This window comes from Carcharodon carcharias, chromosome 12 (genome assembly GCF_017639515.1).
Source record: "Carcharodon carcharias isolate sCarCar2 chromosome 12, sCarCar2.pri, whole genome shotgun sequence".
Classification (NCBI taxonomy): domain Eukaryota; kingdom Metazoa; phylum Chordata; class Chondrichthyes; order Lamniformes; family Lamnidae; genus Carcharodon; species Carcharodon carcharias.
The window spans coordinates 94,253,815-94,274,020 of record NC_054478.1 but is presented as its reverse complement, the minus strand read 5'-3'; the positions used below and the strand labels follow the sequence as shown (position 1 = coordinate 94,274,020).

The following is a 20,206-nucleotide window of genomic DNA, read 5'->3' as shown; positions in this document are numbered from 1 at the left end:
TTATTATTAACCCACCCTCACAGTAACATAAAAGACTGAAACAGCACTGACGTCCTGCCATATTTTTTATGTTATGAAATAAAACCCGAAAAAAGAAATCCCAGGTAGGCACACACCCAGAGTATACCACATCAACTCAATATGTAATAATCATACTTTGTTTAAGAAAATTCCAATATTTTGCATGCTTATATTTATCTCAAAATTTGTGGGAGACCAGTCAGGAATGTGTTGGAGTAAAGGATCCGTTAAAATTGGGAATTGATAGGGCGAACTGACTGTTTTTTAAAAGAAGTATTTTAGTTAGAATGTTGTTGATTGTTTTAGAATGTTGTGAATTGTCGTAGCTGCTGTGGTAGAAATTGTCACTGTCAAAATATGAGCAGAGTTTTCAGAGCAGATTGTTGGGTGTTAATTAACCTGAAGCTGCCTCAGTGAGATGGAAGCTCTTAATAAAAAGATTTTTTATAACTATAGTTATTTTCCCAGTCGGGGAAAAGCCACAAGGAAAAGCTCCTTAATCATAATAATGCTGAATAAACACAGCGTGGCAGGAGTAGGCGCTCTACTGAGTGACATCTACACTTATTCCCACTGCACTACTGACATCCCCCATTCAAGAACATCTGCAGCATTTGAGTCAGCCTGTCAGTGTCTTTAATAATGGCATGATCAACAATTAATCATTTATTTGCTTTCAATTATAGACTAAAAATCACATTTTGCAGGACATTAAAAATACAGAGATATGAAATAGCTTTGGAAACTTACAAATCTCCAGGGGCACAGATGCTTATGTACAGAGATATCCAGCAGCCTTACCTGCAGAAACAAAAGAGCACAGCCACGAATCCTGCAAGAATCACTGCAGTTCCTCCCAATATAGCCACCAGGAGCATGGTATGGTAGGTAGTGATATCCTTTGCAATATGACCAATTGTACCTAGATTCAACAAGGCAGATTTTCATTGATATCAGTGACTTCTGGAGTGTGCTTTAAAATCAGACTCAACTTCAAGAGGCTGCATGAAGCAATAAAGGCATCATGCACTCAGTACAGACTTCCTGTAGTTCTTAGCCTTGTAGCAAATATAGACGAAACATGAGTAAAAGAGAACAGCTCATCTGATTGCCTAGTTACTACAGACAATTAAATCTGGATGTTAACGAAGGCTATAGGTTTTTCCTAATATGATTTCCAATGTTAGAATCACAGAATTTATAGCACTGGAGGAAGCTAATTGGCCTATCATACCACTGTTGGCTCAGTGAAAGAACTATCCAATTAATCCTTTTCCCTATAACATTCTACATTTTTTTGTTGAAAAATACTTATCTTCTTCCCTTCTACTTCCACAGTTTCTGGCTATGTCCTAATAAATTTCAGTGTAAAAAGTACCCTTAACCTTACCACTTTTTATCCTGACTATCTTAAATTGTTATCTTCTGGATCTTGACTCACCAGTGTAATTAGCTCTTCCCTGTTTACCTCATTGTGATCCATTATAATTTACAATACTTCAATCAGATTTCCTCTTAACTTCATTTAAGAATTTTGGTTTCTTTGGTGTCTTCTCAGGGGTAAAAGTGTTCATCCCTCAGCAGTTCTTTACATATGAATAATGAGGGGAATTGTTTAGCAATACCTTACAGAAACTAACAAACTTTCCAACAGTTCAAGCACACCTCTGATTTTAATTCCTCAACCATTTGTAGGCACGTATTTGGCTGCCTAGGCCCTAAACTTCTACATTACCCGTTGCTGTTTAGTCACTTCTTAAAACCTACCTAAGCTGCTTGGTTACTTGTCCTAATATTGCATATGTATTGGTACCAAATCTTGTTGATACCAAAACATTTCTGTGAAGCACCTTGGAATGTATTACGAGGTTAAAGATGCTATATAAATACAAGTAGTAGTCATTGTTGTCACTGACATGAAATAATCTCAAATAATGAGGCTTGACTTAGTTATGTTTCAGTTAATTTCCTGGCTGACAAACAAAACAAAATCATTATTCTTTCTGCAACTGTCTATGCATCTTCCCCGTTGTACAATTCTGTGTTTCTCTTGGTCATTGTGTGTATGTTGGACTCACTGCACAGCTCCCACAAGCTTCTCACAACAGGTGATGTTGCTCTTCCAACAAATTGCATTACCTTATTTACAAACATTTTTAAATGTATAATTCTCATAAAACCTAGATTGGGGTGACCCACAGCTGCACTGATAACTCTGGATGGACGTTAATGATAGAGCAGCAATGTAAGCAGGCGATTTGTGTTGATCGCTGCTGTGTCGTTTGGAAGTAGTACTGTGGAGAAATGGGACAGAAGGGGAGAAAGGATAAATAAAGTGTGCAAGGCACCCAGGATCACACATGTACAGCTGCTATTGCCGATTAAATGCTGAGAACAACAGACCTGGAAGATGATTCTTTGCCAGCTCTGACAGATTGGAAGCCGGGTGCGGCACGTGGAGCTGGACTGGAGTCAAATTCAAAAATGAGGAGGGGAGAGAATAAATGCTTATGTAGAGATAGGTAAAAAGTTTATGTGGATCCATATTTTGAATTTGATTTCAAGATTATTTTAGGGGAAAACAAACTGACCAAAAACCACTTCAAACAACCTCGTTACCTAAATTAATTGAAAAGTTATAAATTGGAACCAATTGTCTGTGATTAGCATATACCAAAAAGCTAAGTGATGGCAGCATAGACAAGTATAGGGCAGTAATAAAATCTGCCACCCTTGTCTGCCACAGCCCATATCTCCTTCAGAATAAAAAATGAACAAATGTTTTGGCTAACTTTGTCTAAGCATTTTAATAGCACGCAGTGAAATGTGCCCCAGTGTTTTTTCTGAAGAATTATCAAATGGAATTTGGTAATTTGGTGTAGGTATTACATAACTTTTAAGGACAAGGCTATAATTATTACTGATCTCAATTATCCTATCACCTTGTTTGAGAGTTAATGCAGCTACCTGTTAATGAAGAGAACCAACAGAGCAGATTTTCAAATGCCTGTGAGAACGAGGCCAGGTGCGGGCTGGCTTTCAAAACAGTGCTCTTGCATAACATGTCAATCTTCCAACCCCTCTGGAACACGCTGCAATTTTCAAAGTGAGGACAGGGGATTGGGGCACTGGCAACTCTTTCACCTCCAATTAACTGCCCATTCAGCTTATTAAAAAGCTTGTTAACAGGCTGGAGAGAACCAGAAGGAAATGTTCAAAACAGCAAGCATGAAGAGTGAATTGTCTGGTGCACATTTGTGATGTTTTTGCTGAATTGAAATGTTTTTTAAAAATGGTTATTCAAACTGAGGTGTTCATGCAGTGGCACAATATTATCATTACTTGAGCAGAGTGGGTCAAGTGCCTTGTGATTGGCTGTTTGGCAATGTGTATGCACGTGAGACTGCTGATCCTGTGTTCTCCTGCCTGTTCCAATATATAAGTCAAAGGCAAGCTCATTCATGGCTGCTGTTCTGTCTTTGAGCACTGCACTCCAGATCTAGTTTTTGACTGCAGGCAACGCTGGCACTGCTAATTGGGCACCGAGCTAGTGATAGCCTAATTAAGGGTTTTGCATATTAAAATAGTGTTGTGTCAGCAAAGCAGACACGACGCAGGGTCAGGATCTGGAAATGATGTGAGCATCAGGTTCCCGATCTTGGATTGGAAATCCAGCCCATAATTTTTGTCCTGCATGCATCCAGACCCTCAGTGGTAGTTCCTTTGGTCTTGTCATTAGTAGGGTAACTAACTCAAAATCATATCAACCATGTAATTAAAATTAATTATTTGAAGAACAATCTTGAGAAATAAAAAGTAACAACCTGCAGTCACTATTTCAGTTTCAGCTAACACTTAAGTAGCTTTTTCTTGTCTTCATGGATATTGGGCAAGGATAGTGTTAGATTCATCTCTGATGTCTTAAGTAGTCAAATAGCCTGCTGTATTATGTTGAGACATACAAAAGGATAATGTCCACTATTTGTTAATTTACAGAATCCAATTTGATCTATAGTTCTGTGCACTCCCTACAAGTTTACAAAACTAAAACTGTGTAATGGCACTAATGATGAATAAAATAGGAAATTAGAAAGAGGTATGTTCAGTTGCTTGCTAGTACAGAATGTGAGTATTGCTGAAAAGAGGCACATGTTGCTGAAGCTTTTTGTCTTGCACTCAACAGGACAATCACAAGAATGCCAAATTTCAAATGATCACAACAATTTATACTACTGGAGAAAAGGGTGCTGATTGGTTGGCAAGTTGAGTCCAATTGGCCAAGGGTTTCCATGGAGAAAGCAAAGAGGAGACTTTACGCTCCCAAGCTCCCAGGTAATTCAAAAAAGGTGCAACGCTTGAACATAATCCTTTTTTCATAATAAGCAAAGTAAAGACTGTAAGGTGCAAGGCTTGAACATATTCTGTCTGCTTGCAGAGAACTGGTCCCTGTGTTTGATGTATGCTACTTTTAGCAAACATAAATGAGCCATGTTACAACCTTGACTGTTTATCTTAAATTGTTTGTTAGTGTAGCTATTAGCGCATTCAGGATTATTCAGCAAGTGCTGCCCAATCACAGAATCACATTCAACAATAAACATTTTGTTTTGGGTTTTGCAAGCAGGGGCTGGTTGATTACAGTCTTTGCTTATTATGAAAAAAGGATTATGTTCAAGCGTTGCACCTTTTTTGAATTACCTGGGAGCTTGGGAGCGTAAAGTCTCCTCTTTGCTTTCTCCATGGTAACGCCTCAGCCAATCAGAGTGGACTTGCACCAATCAGTACTCTTTTCTCTGGTAGTATAAATAGTTGTGATTATTTGAAATTTGGCATTCTTGCATTTTTCCTGATGAGTGCAAGATGAAAAGCATTGGCGATATGTCTCTCTTCAGCAATATAAAGAATAAGAATATAATGTGCATGTTTACCTGTGGTTAAAGGTAATGGTGCAGCTATCCAGTGACCCAAATGAGGGGCTATGTATGTCCAGACAAGTCGATCACCCTCCTTTCTAACTGTTCCAAGTCCTCGGTTTACCCAAGCACCTTTGATAAAAGAACAACATTTGTGAGCAAGGTAATTGTCTTTGGTTCATTAGACTTTAATTATGACAAAAGAAAAAACATTAATAAAAGGAAGTGAGAACATTTTAGATGCCCTAACTATAATCTACCAAAGTTATCTTAAGTTGGGAACTGTTAATTTGGATTGGAAAATTGTGTATGTCACTACGCTATTTAAAGAAGTTGGGAGATGAAAACAAAGGAATTATGGACCAGTTAGCCAAACATCTATTGTCAGGAAATTAATAGAATCTATAATTAAGGAAAAGGTAAATGAACACCTTGAAAATTTTCCGCTGATCGGAGAGACCCAGCATGCATTTGTAAATGGTAGGTCATGGTTGATGTACTGGTTGGATTTTTTTTTTGAAGAGGTATATAAGCTAGTGAAAATGGAAATGTCTCTCAATGTTATTTATCTGGACTTCCAGGAGACATTTGGTAAAGTCCCTCATAAGAAACTGTTAGCTGAAGTTTAAGCTCATGGAATTGAAGACTAATTATTAACCTGGTTTGGAAATTGGTTGATGAGAAGGACTGTCAAGGAATTATTTTTCCTAATATTATTGTGGGATACTTGAAAGCAGGCTTATGTCTGTGTGTGTATAGTTCTGAGTTTGTAGCTAATTTAATTAAATGAGACACGATTAGACTGCAAGATTTAAATTATCAAAGGAGTTAGGTGTAAAACAGGCATTTGAAATGGAGATGAGTAAGCTACGGTGAGGTCTCAGCAGATATAGTGTGAAAGGAATTTGCATTTTTAGATAAGTGGAGAAGTGCTTGATTTTCAAAATGAGCATTGGAAATGTTTACAACTGGCAAGATAAATAAGGCAAAGTGATTACATTGATTTTTCCCAAAAGTGCTAGCCATAATGATAACACTAAAGATTGTTATATTTTGGGAAAAGTAACTTCTAAAGATAGGGGGAAACAAAGGGATTTACAAATCAAAAGGGATAAAATATTTTTCAAAGAAGGATGGGAGGCTCTGTGAGGGGCGGCCGTGTGAGAGCTTGAAAGGTGCAGTGTGAAACAGACTGGTGGGAAAAGCCTCTACCCACCCTGCAGAAGTTTGCTGTTCCAGTAACCAAAGTTGTGTTAAAAGCCTTTGGAAGTCCATTGTCCAGTGGGTACTTGTGGTAATATTGCTGGATGACTTTATAAATTGGAATCTTGCCTTAAAAGGGGTGTGTAGTTGAGAGTCTGGTTAAGTAGAAATTTTGAGAACTGTTATAACTTGTGTAACTATAATCTTGTGTGTTTAAGTTTATTCTTCTTTTGTTAATAAATGTTTTAATTTAATCTTTAAAATCTCTAAAGGTGGCAGTGGACTCATTACTTCTGACTTCAGTGCAAACACCTTCTCATAATAAATACAAATTGCAAAGTTGCTGTGATAGTGTGGCTACGTTTCCCTTGTGGACTTGGTCAGCCTGGCAAATACCACCTGCCATACCATAACAGGAGACAGAGAATAGGGATAACATGCAGCTACCCTAATTGGCAGGATATGACTAGTGGTGTCGCACAAGACCCTCTATTCATTAACAACATAGATGATGGCCATATAGCCAAATTTACCGATGACACACAGATAGACAGTATAGTAAACAGTGCACATAGAAGCATAAAAATGTAAAGAGATTTTGACAGGTTAAATGAATGGGAAAAACTGTGGCAAATGGATTTCAATGTAGGCTTATATAAAGTCATCTACTATGGGCTTAAATAGGGTAGAACAGGATACTTTATAAATGGTGAAAAGCTAGAAACAGTGAAGGTCCAAAGAGACTTGGGGATCCATGCACACAAACCGTTAACATATCATGGACAGGCACAGAAAATAATCAAAAAGATTAATAGAATGCTGGCCTTTTTAACTAGAAGTCTAGAATACAAGAGGGCAGAAGTCATGCTTCAACTATACAAAGCCCTGGTTACACCACGATCGGACGGAGTATTATATCATAGGAAAGATATGTTGGCTTTGGAGAGAGTACACAGGAATTTTACCAGAATGATTTCTGGACCTCAAGGGTTAAATTATAAAGGAGGTCAGGGTGATATTCCCTGGAATCTCAAAGGTTAATGGGTGATTTACGAACATGCGAATTAGAGCAGGAATAGGCCATTGGGCCCCTTGAGCCTGCTGTGCTATTTGATAAGATCATGGCTGATCTGATTGTGGCCTCAACTCCTCTAATTGATTGAAGTTTTGAAGATAAGAGTTAACAGATAGTTTATCTCAGTCGACCCTATTTCCTGAAGCTGAAGAGCCTATGATCAGGGGCATAGTCAAAAAAATGGAGCCAGGCCTTTCAGGAGTGAAATTTATAAACATTTCTTCATGCAAATGACGGGAGCTGTTTGAAACTCTGTTCCACAAATGACAATTGATACTCGTTACATTTAAAACTGAAAATTATAGATTTTTTTTATAAGCAAAGGTATTAATGTATATGGATCATTGATCAGCCATGATCTCTTCGAACAGTGGATCAGCTTGAGGGGCTAAATGGCTGACTCTACTTCCTTTGAATATTTTGTGACCAGTTACATGTGCTAAAATGCTCCTTTTGTGGTGAAATGTGTGTATTTTTTAATCTACTGCCCAGGGCCAGATATTTTTGAATAAAAACCCAGCTGTGAGGTTAACAGGCAACTTACTCCTGGCCTCTGACAATGCCCAAAGACTTGTAAAAACAGCCCAGAGTGACTCTCCCTGCCTGGGACCACTTTCCAAGCACCACAGCTAAAAGTGGGATCTTTCCATGTGGTCAATCATAGATGAAAACCATCGACTGTTGTGCTTTGGTGCAATGCAATGAGGCAGAAACATCAGACATTAGTTTAAAGTGCTTCTTAAAAAGAGCTAATGCCACATCCCTATTAAGCATGGGATTGCACCTCTACTTTTCAGTTTAGAATGGGGGATCAAGTTATCAGTTTGTATTAAAAAATACTTTTAAATAAACAAATAGTAAACTTGTCTACTGTCAAATGCAGAGTTAGGTCCTCTTTATTTTTTATGACATTTACTACTTTTAGAATCATAACTAGCCTGTTTTTAAATGGGTGGAATTTAATGTAGGTGATGGGTGCTTTGCCCACCGACTGGAGAGCTAGCTTGAGCCCTTGTCTCTTTTTGGCAAAGTCTGTCACATGCATTTAACCGGGCAGTGACAGACATTCCTCGGGGAAGAAGTCCTACCCACAGAGCTGTCAGTCAGTCAGAGACCATCAGCTCTTCATTGCTCAGCAGTGCCACTGAGGAGGCAGTGGCTGCTGCTGGTTATGCACTCACCCAGGGCCCAGGATCACTGAAGGATCCAGGCCACAGGCATGTGATAGCAGAAGGGAAGGGACTAGGCTCTCATCGGACCCCCTCACTTGCCAATACTGGGTCACCAGCCAGACAGCTGGTGGCAAACCTGCCATTTCTGCGATCCCCGGTTGAATTAAATTCCAATTAGGCAATGCCTGTCTGCAGTTGGGGTCCCCAAGACGTTCAGGACAAAGATCCTGCCTCCAATAGCAGATAACCAGTCAGAGGGCCAGCAGTGCCACTGGGAAAGTTGCTACTGTTGGTACTGCAGTAGGACCATGATATAGAGCAGCAATGGGAGCTCTGGAGTGCAGTTATGAAGGGTGGCCTCACTGGGGCCAGTCAGGAAGGCCCCTGGGTAGGGGATGAGTGTGGAGGGCAGAGATGTGCTTTAACCATGGGGCAAGTCTTTGCTGCTGTCAGCGCCTGAACAAGAGGTCACCCATGCCCCCCACCCCCAGCTGCTTGTTGAATACCTCAGGGGGGATGGGGTGTTCAGGATTGCCCGCTTATGGACCTCAAATGGTCTATGGACAGCAAGACCAAACCGGACTTTCCCCACCCCGACTTAAATTGGCAGTTGGGAAAACGATGGACACTCCACCCCACGTCTTCCCACCCAATTAAATGGCCCCTCCCACCCTCCAGCCCATTACCGTCCCTTGTGTCAAAGGATTGATTTATAAATACTCAGCCTTATGAGTGCAGCCTGTGGCATCTGCATCACTGAGAACATTGAGGATGATGGTACATTCCTGCCTTAGGCCCCTTCTCATTGCCAGCACATACTCATCCTGTAATTGACAATGAAGAGCAAGCTGCTTGCTTCCCACCCTGAGCAGCTTGCCCAAGTTCCTGCTTTCCTTAGAACTGCCATGTGCCCATCACAAGCCCCAGGAGGAGAGAGAAGACAGCAAATCAGAGCTGATGAAGAGATCCATCACTTAATCCGACATTTCCAGTTACCAGCTCTGATAATGGCACTGCACATACCATGGAGGCTATTCTGCAGTTGGGATCTACATGTAGTGAGTCACGTGGACATAAGTGGGTTACAGCCAGGCTAGGTGGAAATGGTTTGCTTACCGTCTCACTGGAGGGCAAGGTCACAAACACGTTCTGCAGCAGAAGACTCAGATAAGGGCCTTGATGGGGCGGCATATAGGACAACTTTTTTGTGGACACTTTTTTATTCTTTCATGGGATGTGAGCGTCGCTGGCAAGGATGACTTGTTGCTCATCCCTGATTGACTTTGAGAAGATGGTGGTAAGCCACCATTGAACCGCTGAAGTCTATCTGTTGTAGGTGCACCCGCTTAGGAAAAGAGTTCCAGGTGTTCTCATGCATCTGCTGCCCTTACCCTTTTGGGTGGTAGAGGTCAGAGGTTTGGAAAAGTGCTGTTGATGGAGCTTTGTACAGTGCAGCTTGTATATAGTACACATTTCATATCAAGATGCTGGGTGCACTGATTGGCCTGTCAAGAAGCTTCCTGACACCATCAAGTAGCATGGAGGAGTCCAGCTCCAAGTTGTCAGAGGATATAGTGCAGAGCTCGTCTTCAGTGCTCCCTCTTCTCCATCTCCCTGTCATGCTACAGTATAGACGCTGCCACTGCTGCCCCAAACCTATTGCAGTCTTTGTGCGGATGGGTCACCTATTCATCTGCCCCCAGGACGTTACAGCTACACTCCCTGACAAATTCAGGAACTCACCACATCACCGCTAGAGAAGTCCAGACACTTGGCAATAAAACTCCTAAAAATTAACTTACCTGCAATTTGGGTGCCTGGCCCTTTAAGTAACACCTGTGTGCAGCCCATCTTCTGGCAGAACACTTGTTGTTTGCAGCGTGATCTATGATTTAGTTAACAGGACTAGCATTGCCCAAATTAGAGAATATGGCATCATATCAGCTAGTTGAGCTGTATGTCAGGATAGCATCAGTTCAAGGCCTTTCAGTGCATGTAAGGGACCCCTACAACGTTACCCAAGGGAATTTCTAGCCTATTAAATGGAAGTGGAGAAGAAAAAAGTTAATCTTGAACACTATTCCAAATGAAAGCCTCAACTGCAGAACAAGCTGGCAAAGCAAGGCAGGGAACACTCCATCATGCATAAAGTGATCAATAATTGAAATGGTCCTCGTGATAAGATAGTGGAGGAAATATATCTTGAGCCAATCAAGATGCAGTTGGATACAGCTCTGGGATGGAGGGCAGGGCGCGAGGCATAATGAGTTTCTATAGAGGAATGAGCTAAAAGGACTAAATGGCTCATCTCATCTGTACTCAGTAAGCTATGTAGATTTAAATTACAATTTATTTAGCATCTGCACCATGAACTGAAACTAAATAAATATTGCGCTACTGCAGTTTAATATTGAGTAAAAGCACTTTAAACAGGCCTTTTCACCAATAGGTGGTGTCTCTCAGCTTCAATCCAGATTGTCGCAGCCATGTGTACTGACAATGTATTTCCCTCCAGGTATTAATATTGACCCACAATAAATCAGGATTATGATATTGAGATTTGCTCACATACCAATTTTGAGGTCAAATGTCCAGGCTGGAAGAGCATCTGCATGTGTCACCAAGTCTGTTGGTCCAAGAGGTAATGTGATTTGGATGGACCCTGCAACCTTCACATTTTCTTCGGCAGAAAATAACTGAACACTAATGGCAGCCAGGGGTGTCAGTTCAATGCTCTTCAGTCCTGTAACAGCAATCACTTTCCATTAAAAAACTGAGTAAAACAAGTAAATAAGTCCAACCTGATATGAAATTATGTTTTTGTAGGAGTTCAAATATGGATTCAGCATTCAATCAAACTAAAAGGAACACACACCTAATTAACTTTTATTGTTCCTAAAACTTCTTGATGGGGGTCAGAAGGAAATAACAAGTGCAATTTCATAGATTTCTACTGTGTTGTTTGATTATGCAATAGTGCTCTTTAAATTCTGAAAGATATAGTTTTAAGACATAATTTTAAATATACCTAAGCCTATATTTTGCACAGTAAAATTGGCTACCATTTTAATAAACCATTTTACAATGATCTGTGGATCAGTTTTGGCATCAGTTACTTTCTAAAGTAATCATTTAATGAAAAGTCATGGAGTTTATGCAAAGATTAAACGATGAAGGTAGGATCTCGCCTCCATCTCAGAAGGTTATGGTTCACACCCCACGCCTGATCCTTGAGCGCATAATCCAGTGTGGCACTCTTATGTGACACTGATAGAATACTGCATTGTTAGAGGTACTGTCCTTTGGATAAAACATTAGACCAGAGACCCATCCGCTTGTTCAGGTGAATATTTAAAAAGTCCCATTGCATTATTTGATGAGAGTTTTTTTCCCCCCAATGTCTTGGCCAAGATGCATCCTGCAACCAACATCATTAAAATTGATTAGCTGGCTATTTATAATTATTGATGTTTGTACGGCTTTACTGCCTGCAAACTGCTTGCTGCATTTCCCCATATTCTAACATTGGCTGCACTTCAAAATTAATGAATTGGTTGTGAAGTACTTTGGGATGTCCTAGGGTTTCGAAAGATGGGAAATAATTGCAAGTTCTTTCTTCACAACTTAGTGTTAACTTGGAGTGACAGAATGAGGTTTGTACCTGCAATCTCCCCACCAACAGCTTCTAACCTCAAGTTTTGAAAACAAGACAAGAACTTCTTCGCAGTCAGGGAGGGATGGGATAAACTAACTTAGTCACGTCTTCAAAGGGATATGTGGAATAGGATTCTGAGGAGGAAAAAAATAAATTAACAATGGAAAAGAATACTAAAATGTATGAATAGTGCAAAATGATGTAATTTCCCTGGTTGACAATTTTAGTGGAAACATTTGGGCAGAATACAAGAAGGCTTTGTGTGCTGACACTATCCCTAAGATTACTGACTGGATGAAACCCACAAGTCAGCATGTAAAAAAAAAGTACTGTTATCATTTTAATCTGTACACAAAGTGTGGCACTATCACCAAAATGTAGCTCCAGGTAGCTAATTTACAGAATAGGATGGTAACATTACTCCGCTCATCATAAAACTTACTCAGCTAGTCCCTCTACTCCGCCTTTCACCGTAACCCTGCAAATCTTTTCACTTCAGCTAATTACCCAATTGCCTTTTGAAAGCCGCAAATGAATCTGTCTCCACCACACTTTCAGGCAGTTCCAGATCCTAACCACTCTTTATGTGAAAAGGCTTTCCCTCATGTCGCCTCCAGTTCTGTTGCCAATCATCTTAAATTAACATCCTCTCGCACTCAACTGTTCCACCAATGGGATTAGTTTCTCCCTGTCTACTCTGTCCAGGCCCCTCATGATCTCCATTAAATTTCCTCTTAAACTTCTCCACTCTAAGAAGAAAAGCCGCAGCTCACCAATCTATGCCTCACAACTGGTCTCTCATACCTGGAGCTATTCTCGTACATCTTTTCTGCACCTCGCTAAAGCCTTCACATCCATCAGAATTGGACATAGTACTCTAATTGAGGCAGGACCAGTATTTTATAAAGATTCACCATAACATCATTGTTTTTGTTCTCTATGCCATAAAGTCCTGGATCCCACATGCCTTGTTAACTGCTTCCTTAATCTGTACTGTTACCTTCAGTAATTTGTAGCATGTCTCTCTGTTCCTGCTGCTTGTTTAGAATTGTACTCTTTATTTTTTTGTTGCCGCTCCTCACTTCTGACAATAATGTATCACTTCACTGTATTAAATTTCATCTGCCACATGTCTGTCCATTCCACCAGCTTGTCCATGTCCTTTTGAAGTCCACTATCCCCCTCACAGTTCACAATGCTATGGTAGTAGCTAGGGCAATTTCCCACATAGCTAGCTTCTTTCTTCAATTGTGTCACTCTGCACAGACTCAGCACTTCTGCACAGGAAAAGGAAAGACAAGCTATTACAAAAGTAGGTCTACTAAAAGGCTCAATTTTAACAGAATCCTTTCACCTCCTGCATGGAAGCTGTGATAATCCTGCCTTCCAATATCATTTGCTTGATTTCTTTTGCTCCAGTGCAAGGAAAGGAAGAAGAATTAGTACAGGATTCCAACTTAGTCAATAAAACACAATCAGGCAGGCAGTTAAGAAACCCAGAGGCAAATTTACGGCAGCAAATTTACCAAGGGCCACAATGGCAGGGATGTTAGGAGTAACACTACGATAATGAAACACAGAATGATAAGATAGAGTATGATGATTGCAAGAAGTGATTAAAACTTTACTTGATTTGTTCATTAAGGTTCCCATTGTATGGATAAAGTTCTCTGTTCCCCAGGGAGGCTGTGGAGCTGTGAGATAGGCTGTTAGGTTAGAAACATAGGTGTTCTTCGGTAATCTCAGTAATCCTTTTGGAAATTGGACACTGGGATATCTTCGGTCATCTAAAAAACACAAGAAGCTTCATTACAAATGGAAGGAAAAGAGCAGCCTGAACTGTTGTGTGTTGTTTAATTAGATGATGTTGTTCTATTTGGCAGTAAGGTTGGCTGACTAGTAGCTTTAAATTTAGTAAGGCTGGTAATCAATATTAGCATTATTTCATACTTTTTAAATAAAACTAGAATATACATGGAAAACATTAACTTAAATTGAGCCATTTAAAGGCATATTCCCAGTATATTGTGAACTTGTTGGTCTTACACGATGATCCTATATGAATCTTCACTCTAATACATAGTAAGACTGAAAAGTATCTCATATCGTGAGACATACCTGTATTACAGTTGTACGTCTAATTTAGGGCACTGAAGCACTGAGAAGAACATATGATGATAAATACTTTCGTTTAAATAATGACTAAATAGTTTGCTTGCTCTTTGGTCTTACAAAGCAGAAGATTGAGAGCATGAGAAATATGTACTCCACTCATCGGTCAGTTTCCTCCACAGATCGTGTACAATTTGGCCCATCACATGTGCTAGTCAATTGCTCAATACCCTGGGAGAAATGACATGCCACAGCCAAACTGCCAGGAAGGTGAAACTTTCATGAAATAATACCCTAACCTCCAAAATACCTGTTGAATATCAGGACATCACCCAATCCTTACAGTTTACACCTTCTGACTCAGACTTTTGAACTCTTCCCATTGACTTCTACATTTTAATATTGATCACTAAACTGGGAAAGTGTTCTGCATGTCAAGAACCAACTTGATACCACAGAATTTACGAAAGAAAATAAAACCAAAACATCTTCAAAGACTATGAAATAAATGAAGGATTAGATTGCATGCCTTCATAGGAATAAGCCAGATGTTAGGTGGATTTTCTTTCTCTAGGGAGTGAGGAGCTTCTGGAATGCATGGATGGTAGTGTGAGCAGACTCGCTGCACACCGTAAAGAGGAAGCCAGACTGGTTTATGGCTGGGGCAGAGACTGCACCACATGGAAGGTAAGTGGATTAACCGATATCATTTGCCAAGTCAATGTGATCTCCAGATCTAGTTTCAATAATCTCGGGTGGGGTAAGGGGAAAAAGAGGAATTTTCCAGAATATGCCCATCCACCCCCCAGCCGTTTTTTTTTGCCTCTCAGGTGATTACAGAGTGGGTAGCAGTAGGGTGATGGGTGGGGGTGCTGAAGGGGACAGAGTTAGGGCTATATCGCTAGAACGAGAACTCCAGGCGTCATGAACGTGAGTCAGTCTTGACAGACTAGCTGAACTTTTCCTATCCTTCTTTTCCATACTATTATTGATATTACAATTTCAAATATTTAAAAGTCAAATTAAGCCAGACAAGGAGGGTAGCGCAAGACAAGGAAGGTAGCACAGCATTAAGCTTATTTACTAAATTAGCAGCATTTGTTGCTATCCAACGACCATATCATTCGACTGCTTCATTTCTCAATGCAAATCTCAGCCCTGTAACAACACCATCTGTTAAAGCACAGGCCTCACTTGCTGCTTTCACCAATTTCAAATTCCCACTGGTCATGTCCCAGTTACACCTCCGGCACACACCAAGCACTGCAAATGTTTCTGAAATGTGAATACGCTTCTCAATGCGTCCTCAGGGTTAATATGTTTCTGCAGTGCCACCCACCCCCACTTTCAACTGAGATCATTGTTTCCAACCCTCTAATCCGCATTTCTTTGTTGGGAGAGGGGAAAGAACACAAATCTGCTTTGTAAAACTGATTATCTTGTCTGTGTCTCACATACTGCAATTAAATAATAATCTTCAAAATAAGCATTTTATTCCGATAGTTCAGGTAAAGAGGTATTGATAATAGATTTAAACAAGGATATTTTCAGTTTAAAAAAAGCATCCTACCTCACATCGCACAGTACCAAAATACATGGTTAAAAACCATTGTCCCCTATGGTATATCATAATTCTCTGTGTTTATTGCCCCTGTGGATACTCAAGGCAGAGTGGTGCTCCAAGGCTAGGTAGGCTTTTCCTGACTTTGGCAAATAGAAATTGCTAATCAAGTCAATCTCAAATCCTGAATGCTAGGTTTTCCTATGTTGCTACTCCCTGGCACATCTGTTACAAGTACTACTTGAATCTGCCCCAGCTGTCACAATAAAGTTTGCGGTGTTTCAGAATTTTGGACAATGCTGCCTATAGGGGCTTTTGGTATGCTGTATGTTATCTACCATTATACTATGCATTTAGTTTAGCTTTCAAGGAGACGAGTTAATGTAAACTCCAGGCCTGGCAAGTGCATATTAAATTTCAGGGCAGGCATCTGAACCAGAGAAAATTAATGATATTCGAGGGCCTATTCACACTCATTGCTGAGAATTCTATTAATTTGAACTCCACTGTTAGGCTGATAGATTGCAGCAGGAGGCCATCAAGCAGCAAAGTGCTGAATGAACAGGAGGCGATAGGGAGGGGATATTCTAAAACAATGCAGAGGAGTTATCATTTAAGTTAGGAAAATGATTCATTGAAGTGGGGCAATATGTTGTTCCTATTATTTTCATACCATTACATAAAAATAAGACTTAACCATTTAAACCAAGTGAATCTGATAAGAACAGTTGCTCTGGGTGGGTATTGTTTTAATAAAACACATTAATGATTAGAACCATCCCTCACTTCTTTTGTTAACTATAGCCACCACATGAGGTATTGAAGTGATATACACGCAAGAACCACCAAAAGCAAAGTTGGGGGGGAGAAGAGTTATTATTTACCTCTTGGTTACTGGGTAATAAGTGTGCATACAGGGCAGCACAAGTCAACTCTCATAAACGTAAGACCTTCAGATCATTTATGGGAGAGTTCTACACCACCAAATCCAAGGAGGTATTGACAGTAAACCCACATTTATAACAAAACCCAAAATGGGAAGTTTCCAGAGGAAAGTGCATAAATATAGTTTTTATTTATAGTTATAAAAACTATCATTTGAGGTCTTGTCAAGTTTTTAGTATTCTATCAAACATTGTTCATCAGTGTACTTTTGTTCACAACAGTAAAGGTTATAAAGTAAACTATGAGGAAAAAAAACAGCAAGAACAATTATTTACCCCACCTACCAATCTTTCCTCCTGTGATTAAAATAGTGTCTTCAAATAGCCAAAGATTTGCTCGGCTTTGTGGAAGCATTGAAAGAGTTACAGCTGCAAAAACTGAAAAGTAGAAATAATAAAATTATAATAAAATAAATCTCCACAGCAAAAATTTAGTAGTACAACACCTGATTTAAGTAACACTTAAACTGTTCATAAAATAGTGAAAAGTCCAAAATCATGATGTTTCTTTCCAAAACTGTAACCAAGTCACCAATTAAATACTATCTAATCAAAGACCCTCTACAAAACCTTTCTTCACTCCCTCAATGCAGTCAACTAATAAAAACATGGAACTCAAATGAGATTCCAGGAACAGGGTGCGACAACTGAGGTTAAAAGCATTAAACAAAGTATTGTCAGGGCATTCTAATAAGCAAACTGCTGCATGTTGTTGGCATCTCACAACAATGCACGTGCAGTGGCCCTGTCCACCAGCTAAAAGTCGAGGCCAAGGTGTCGCTGCAGGACCTGGAAGCCACGACTGGATTGACTGGTCCTTGGGCTATTAGTTGCCTAAGGTCCTGCAGGAGAACGTCCCACCTCCAAGGGCCACCAGCTAGAGAGCTGGCAGCTCTCCAGTCCCAGCAGCAACATCAGGAACGGTGGCCACTGCTGGAACTGCAGTAGTCCACCATGAGGAGCGGCATAGAGGCCAAATTCAAAGGTGAGTCAGAGGGCAGCTTCCATCCAAACTCTTCCCAATGTGAGCAGGTGGGAAAGCAACTACATCAATAGGTGTTCTATAGCTGGTTGCCAACAGGGAATGAACCTTTCATTCTAACCCCTCTCTTTGGAAGGTTGTACTCAAGACATTCCAAGGTTGAGCCTACAAGTGGGTAATTGGTACGACTACCTCATATCTTGAAAGAAAAATTCCTATGTTATTTTTGAACTTACTTCAGATAGACAGGAGAAGAATGGGAAGATTAATTAAAATTGGAGAAAGATAAAGCAACCGTTTACCTGGCACTCTTTGGGTTTTCCAAGGCAAGGATGCTAGTAGGTAGCCACCTTTACGTGCTGTGACAGTCAGGGTAAGGCCCAGTTTGTAAGGTACTTTGAAAACAACTCCGCCACCATCCTCAGTAAGGGCTGAGTTAGTCTTTGTGTAGTTAACAAAGACATCAACAATGACCTGATCCAGATAATGACGAGTGACCACATCGTTTATCTGTACCTTCAAGGTAAATAATAACCCTGAAACAAGAGAAGATTAATGCAGTTTTTCGAAAGCATCATTAAACTAGATCATACTTGAGATTTCTTTTGAAGTGGTTGATTTGTGCTTGACTCTCCAACACACAGACCAGTATTATTTTATAGATGTTGGGCATCTTTAGTTCTGTGTAATTACCTCCTGAGTAAATTAATTCAATGAATTTTAGTCTGAAAACTACAGATATTTGGGACCAGAGTAACCCTTAAAAGTGTATCTTTAAAAATTTTATTAAACGTTTTGATTGGCACATTTGGTTTAAATTGATTTTCCACGATTTTTAACAGTCCTTGTTGAGAAGGAGATGGAGAGCTTGTTGTTCACAAGCTGGAGGCGACAATGAAAATCTCATTGGACAAACACAAATATCTGGTGGGGTTGAACAGCCGCTTTGAATGAAAATGGTTTATACTTCCACTCGGAGAACCAAGCGTCCAATCGTTCTACAGCATTTAATTGGCAAAATATTTTGTTGTATGCCTGGTAACTACTGTGAAATACACTAAAATGCTTTATTCCAAGTAACACAAAATACTTTCCACCATTTTATCTGCTACTATGAGACAACAAACCCACACCACTGGAATTATGAACCCAAAGCAGCAACTCGATTCTTATTCACTGCTTTAAGTATCAAGGTAATTATTGACAATTATTTTTATCACTCCCTTGACAAATTAGTGATACCAGTTTAAAGCCTTGCTCAGTTTGAAATACATTCATGGTTATAAGCTCCAGTCAAATTATTGACATTTATTTCAACACACTGGGAGAAATTTCTATAATATGGGTCTGTTCAGATGGTAGCAAAAAACTGTAAATAAAGTGAAAAGAAGTTTCTAAAGTCTTGTGTAAACCCAGCGACTGGACAAACACAAATAGCTAAACCTACATAAATGATCTACACTATTTAGCTGGGATAAATGTTCTTTCTTGCTTGCAAACAGATTAAGGTCAGAAATAGATTCACCAAAGCAAAGAATAAGAATACAGATAATAGAAGGGGAAACCCAAACAGTCCAACTTTGCAATGAGATTTGGAACCTCACACAAGTGATCATGATGAATTGTTGCACTATTTTATTAAGCCATCTTAAATTACTTCACAAAAGTCTTGAATATCATAAGACATTATGAGATAAACTTTACAAATTAGTGTTCCTGGCTCAGAGCTTCGCAGGTCTTTAATGACCAGAGAAAATCATTGGTTGCACTGGCTTCCATGACCAACTTTGCAGCCTGTCCTCTTGTTGAGCAAGGTGTTGTACTGAAATCAATGTGCAAGATGCATCCATATGCAATATAAATATCAATAATGAATACTGAAGCCCTCCAGATCTTACATAAAGCAATTCTTATGGACTAAGAAAGTTTATCATAAATTAGACACTCATCTTTGATGTTCAAGTGTATTTTAATTGTATTTGACTTGCAATTGGTGAAAACCACATGCATTTTCTCAATGCTCTTACAGTGAATTCTTGAAAGGGCAAATTGCTGGACGCCACTTTGAAAAGCTGGACTTGAGGGCAAGATCAGTGAACTGATTGCAAGTGCTTCACTGTGCTTTTTCTATTTAACTAAATGTTTTAAGAGAACTTAAAACTGCCTCCCTAGACAAACATTTAAGCACATGCCAATAGGGGTGTTCTCAGGCACAGGTTAATAGTGGGGAATGGTGGGGCAGGGAGGAAAAGTGAGATACATTGGGCAGTAAAAGAAAAAGGAATGTACAAGCATTTAAATGGATAGAAATGGGGGCAGGAGGATGGAGGTAAAGAGGATGAAGGCTATTAAGCTTTTGTCCTTACATCACAGAAACTTAACAAAATGGTTTCCTCAACTGTAAATTCAGTAAACATTGAATCATAGAAATTTATGGCACAGGAACCTATTTTGACCGTTGTGTCCGCGCCATTCATAAAAAGAGCTATACAGCCTATCCTACTTTCCAACTTCTGGTCCGTAGCCTAGTAGGTTACACCATTGCAAGTGCTTTATTAAATGTGATGA

The 20,206-nt window shown here is 39.7% G+C and overlaps 1 protein-coding gene across 1 annotated transcript in view; it reads right to left on the bottom strand.

The window, feature by feature from the left end:
* LOC121284614 (protein FAM171B) overlaps positions 1-20,206 on the bottom strand; it is a 57,816-nt gene that overhangs the window by 9,963 nt on the left and 27,647 nt on the right. The window contains exons 2-7 of the mRNA XM_041200127.1: positions 17,941-18,174; positions 16,942-17,034; positions 13,668-13,826; positions 10,957-11,127; positions 4,950-5,066; positions 823-943 (exon numbers count right to left, since the gene is read on the bottom strand). Of these exons, the coding sequence (XP_041056061.1) occupies positions 823-943; positions 4,950-5,066; positions 10,957-11,127; positions 13,668-13,826; positions 16,942-17,034; positions 17,941-18,174 (895 nt within the window). The remainder of the gene's footprint in view (positions 1-822; positions 944-4,949; positions 5,067-10,956; positions 11,128-13,667; positions 13,827-16,941; positions 17,035-17,940; positions 18,175-20,206) is intronic.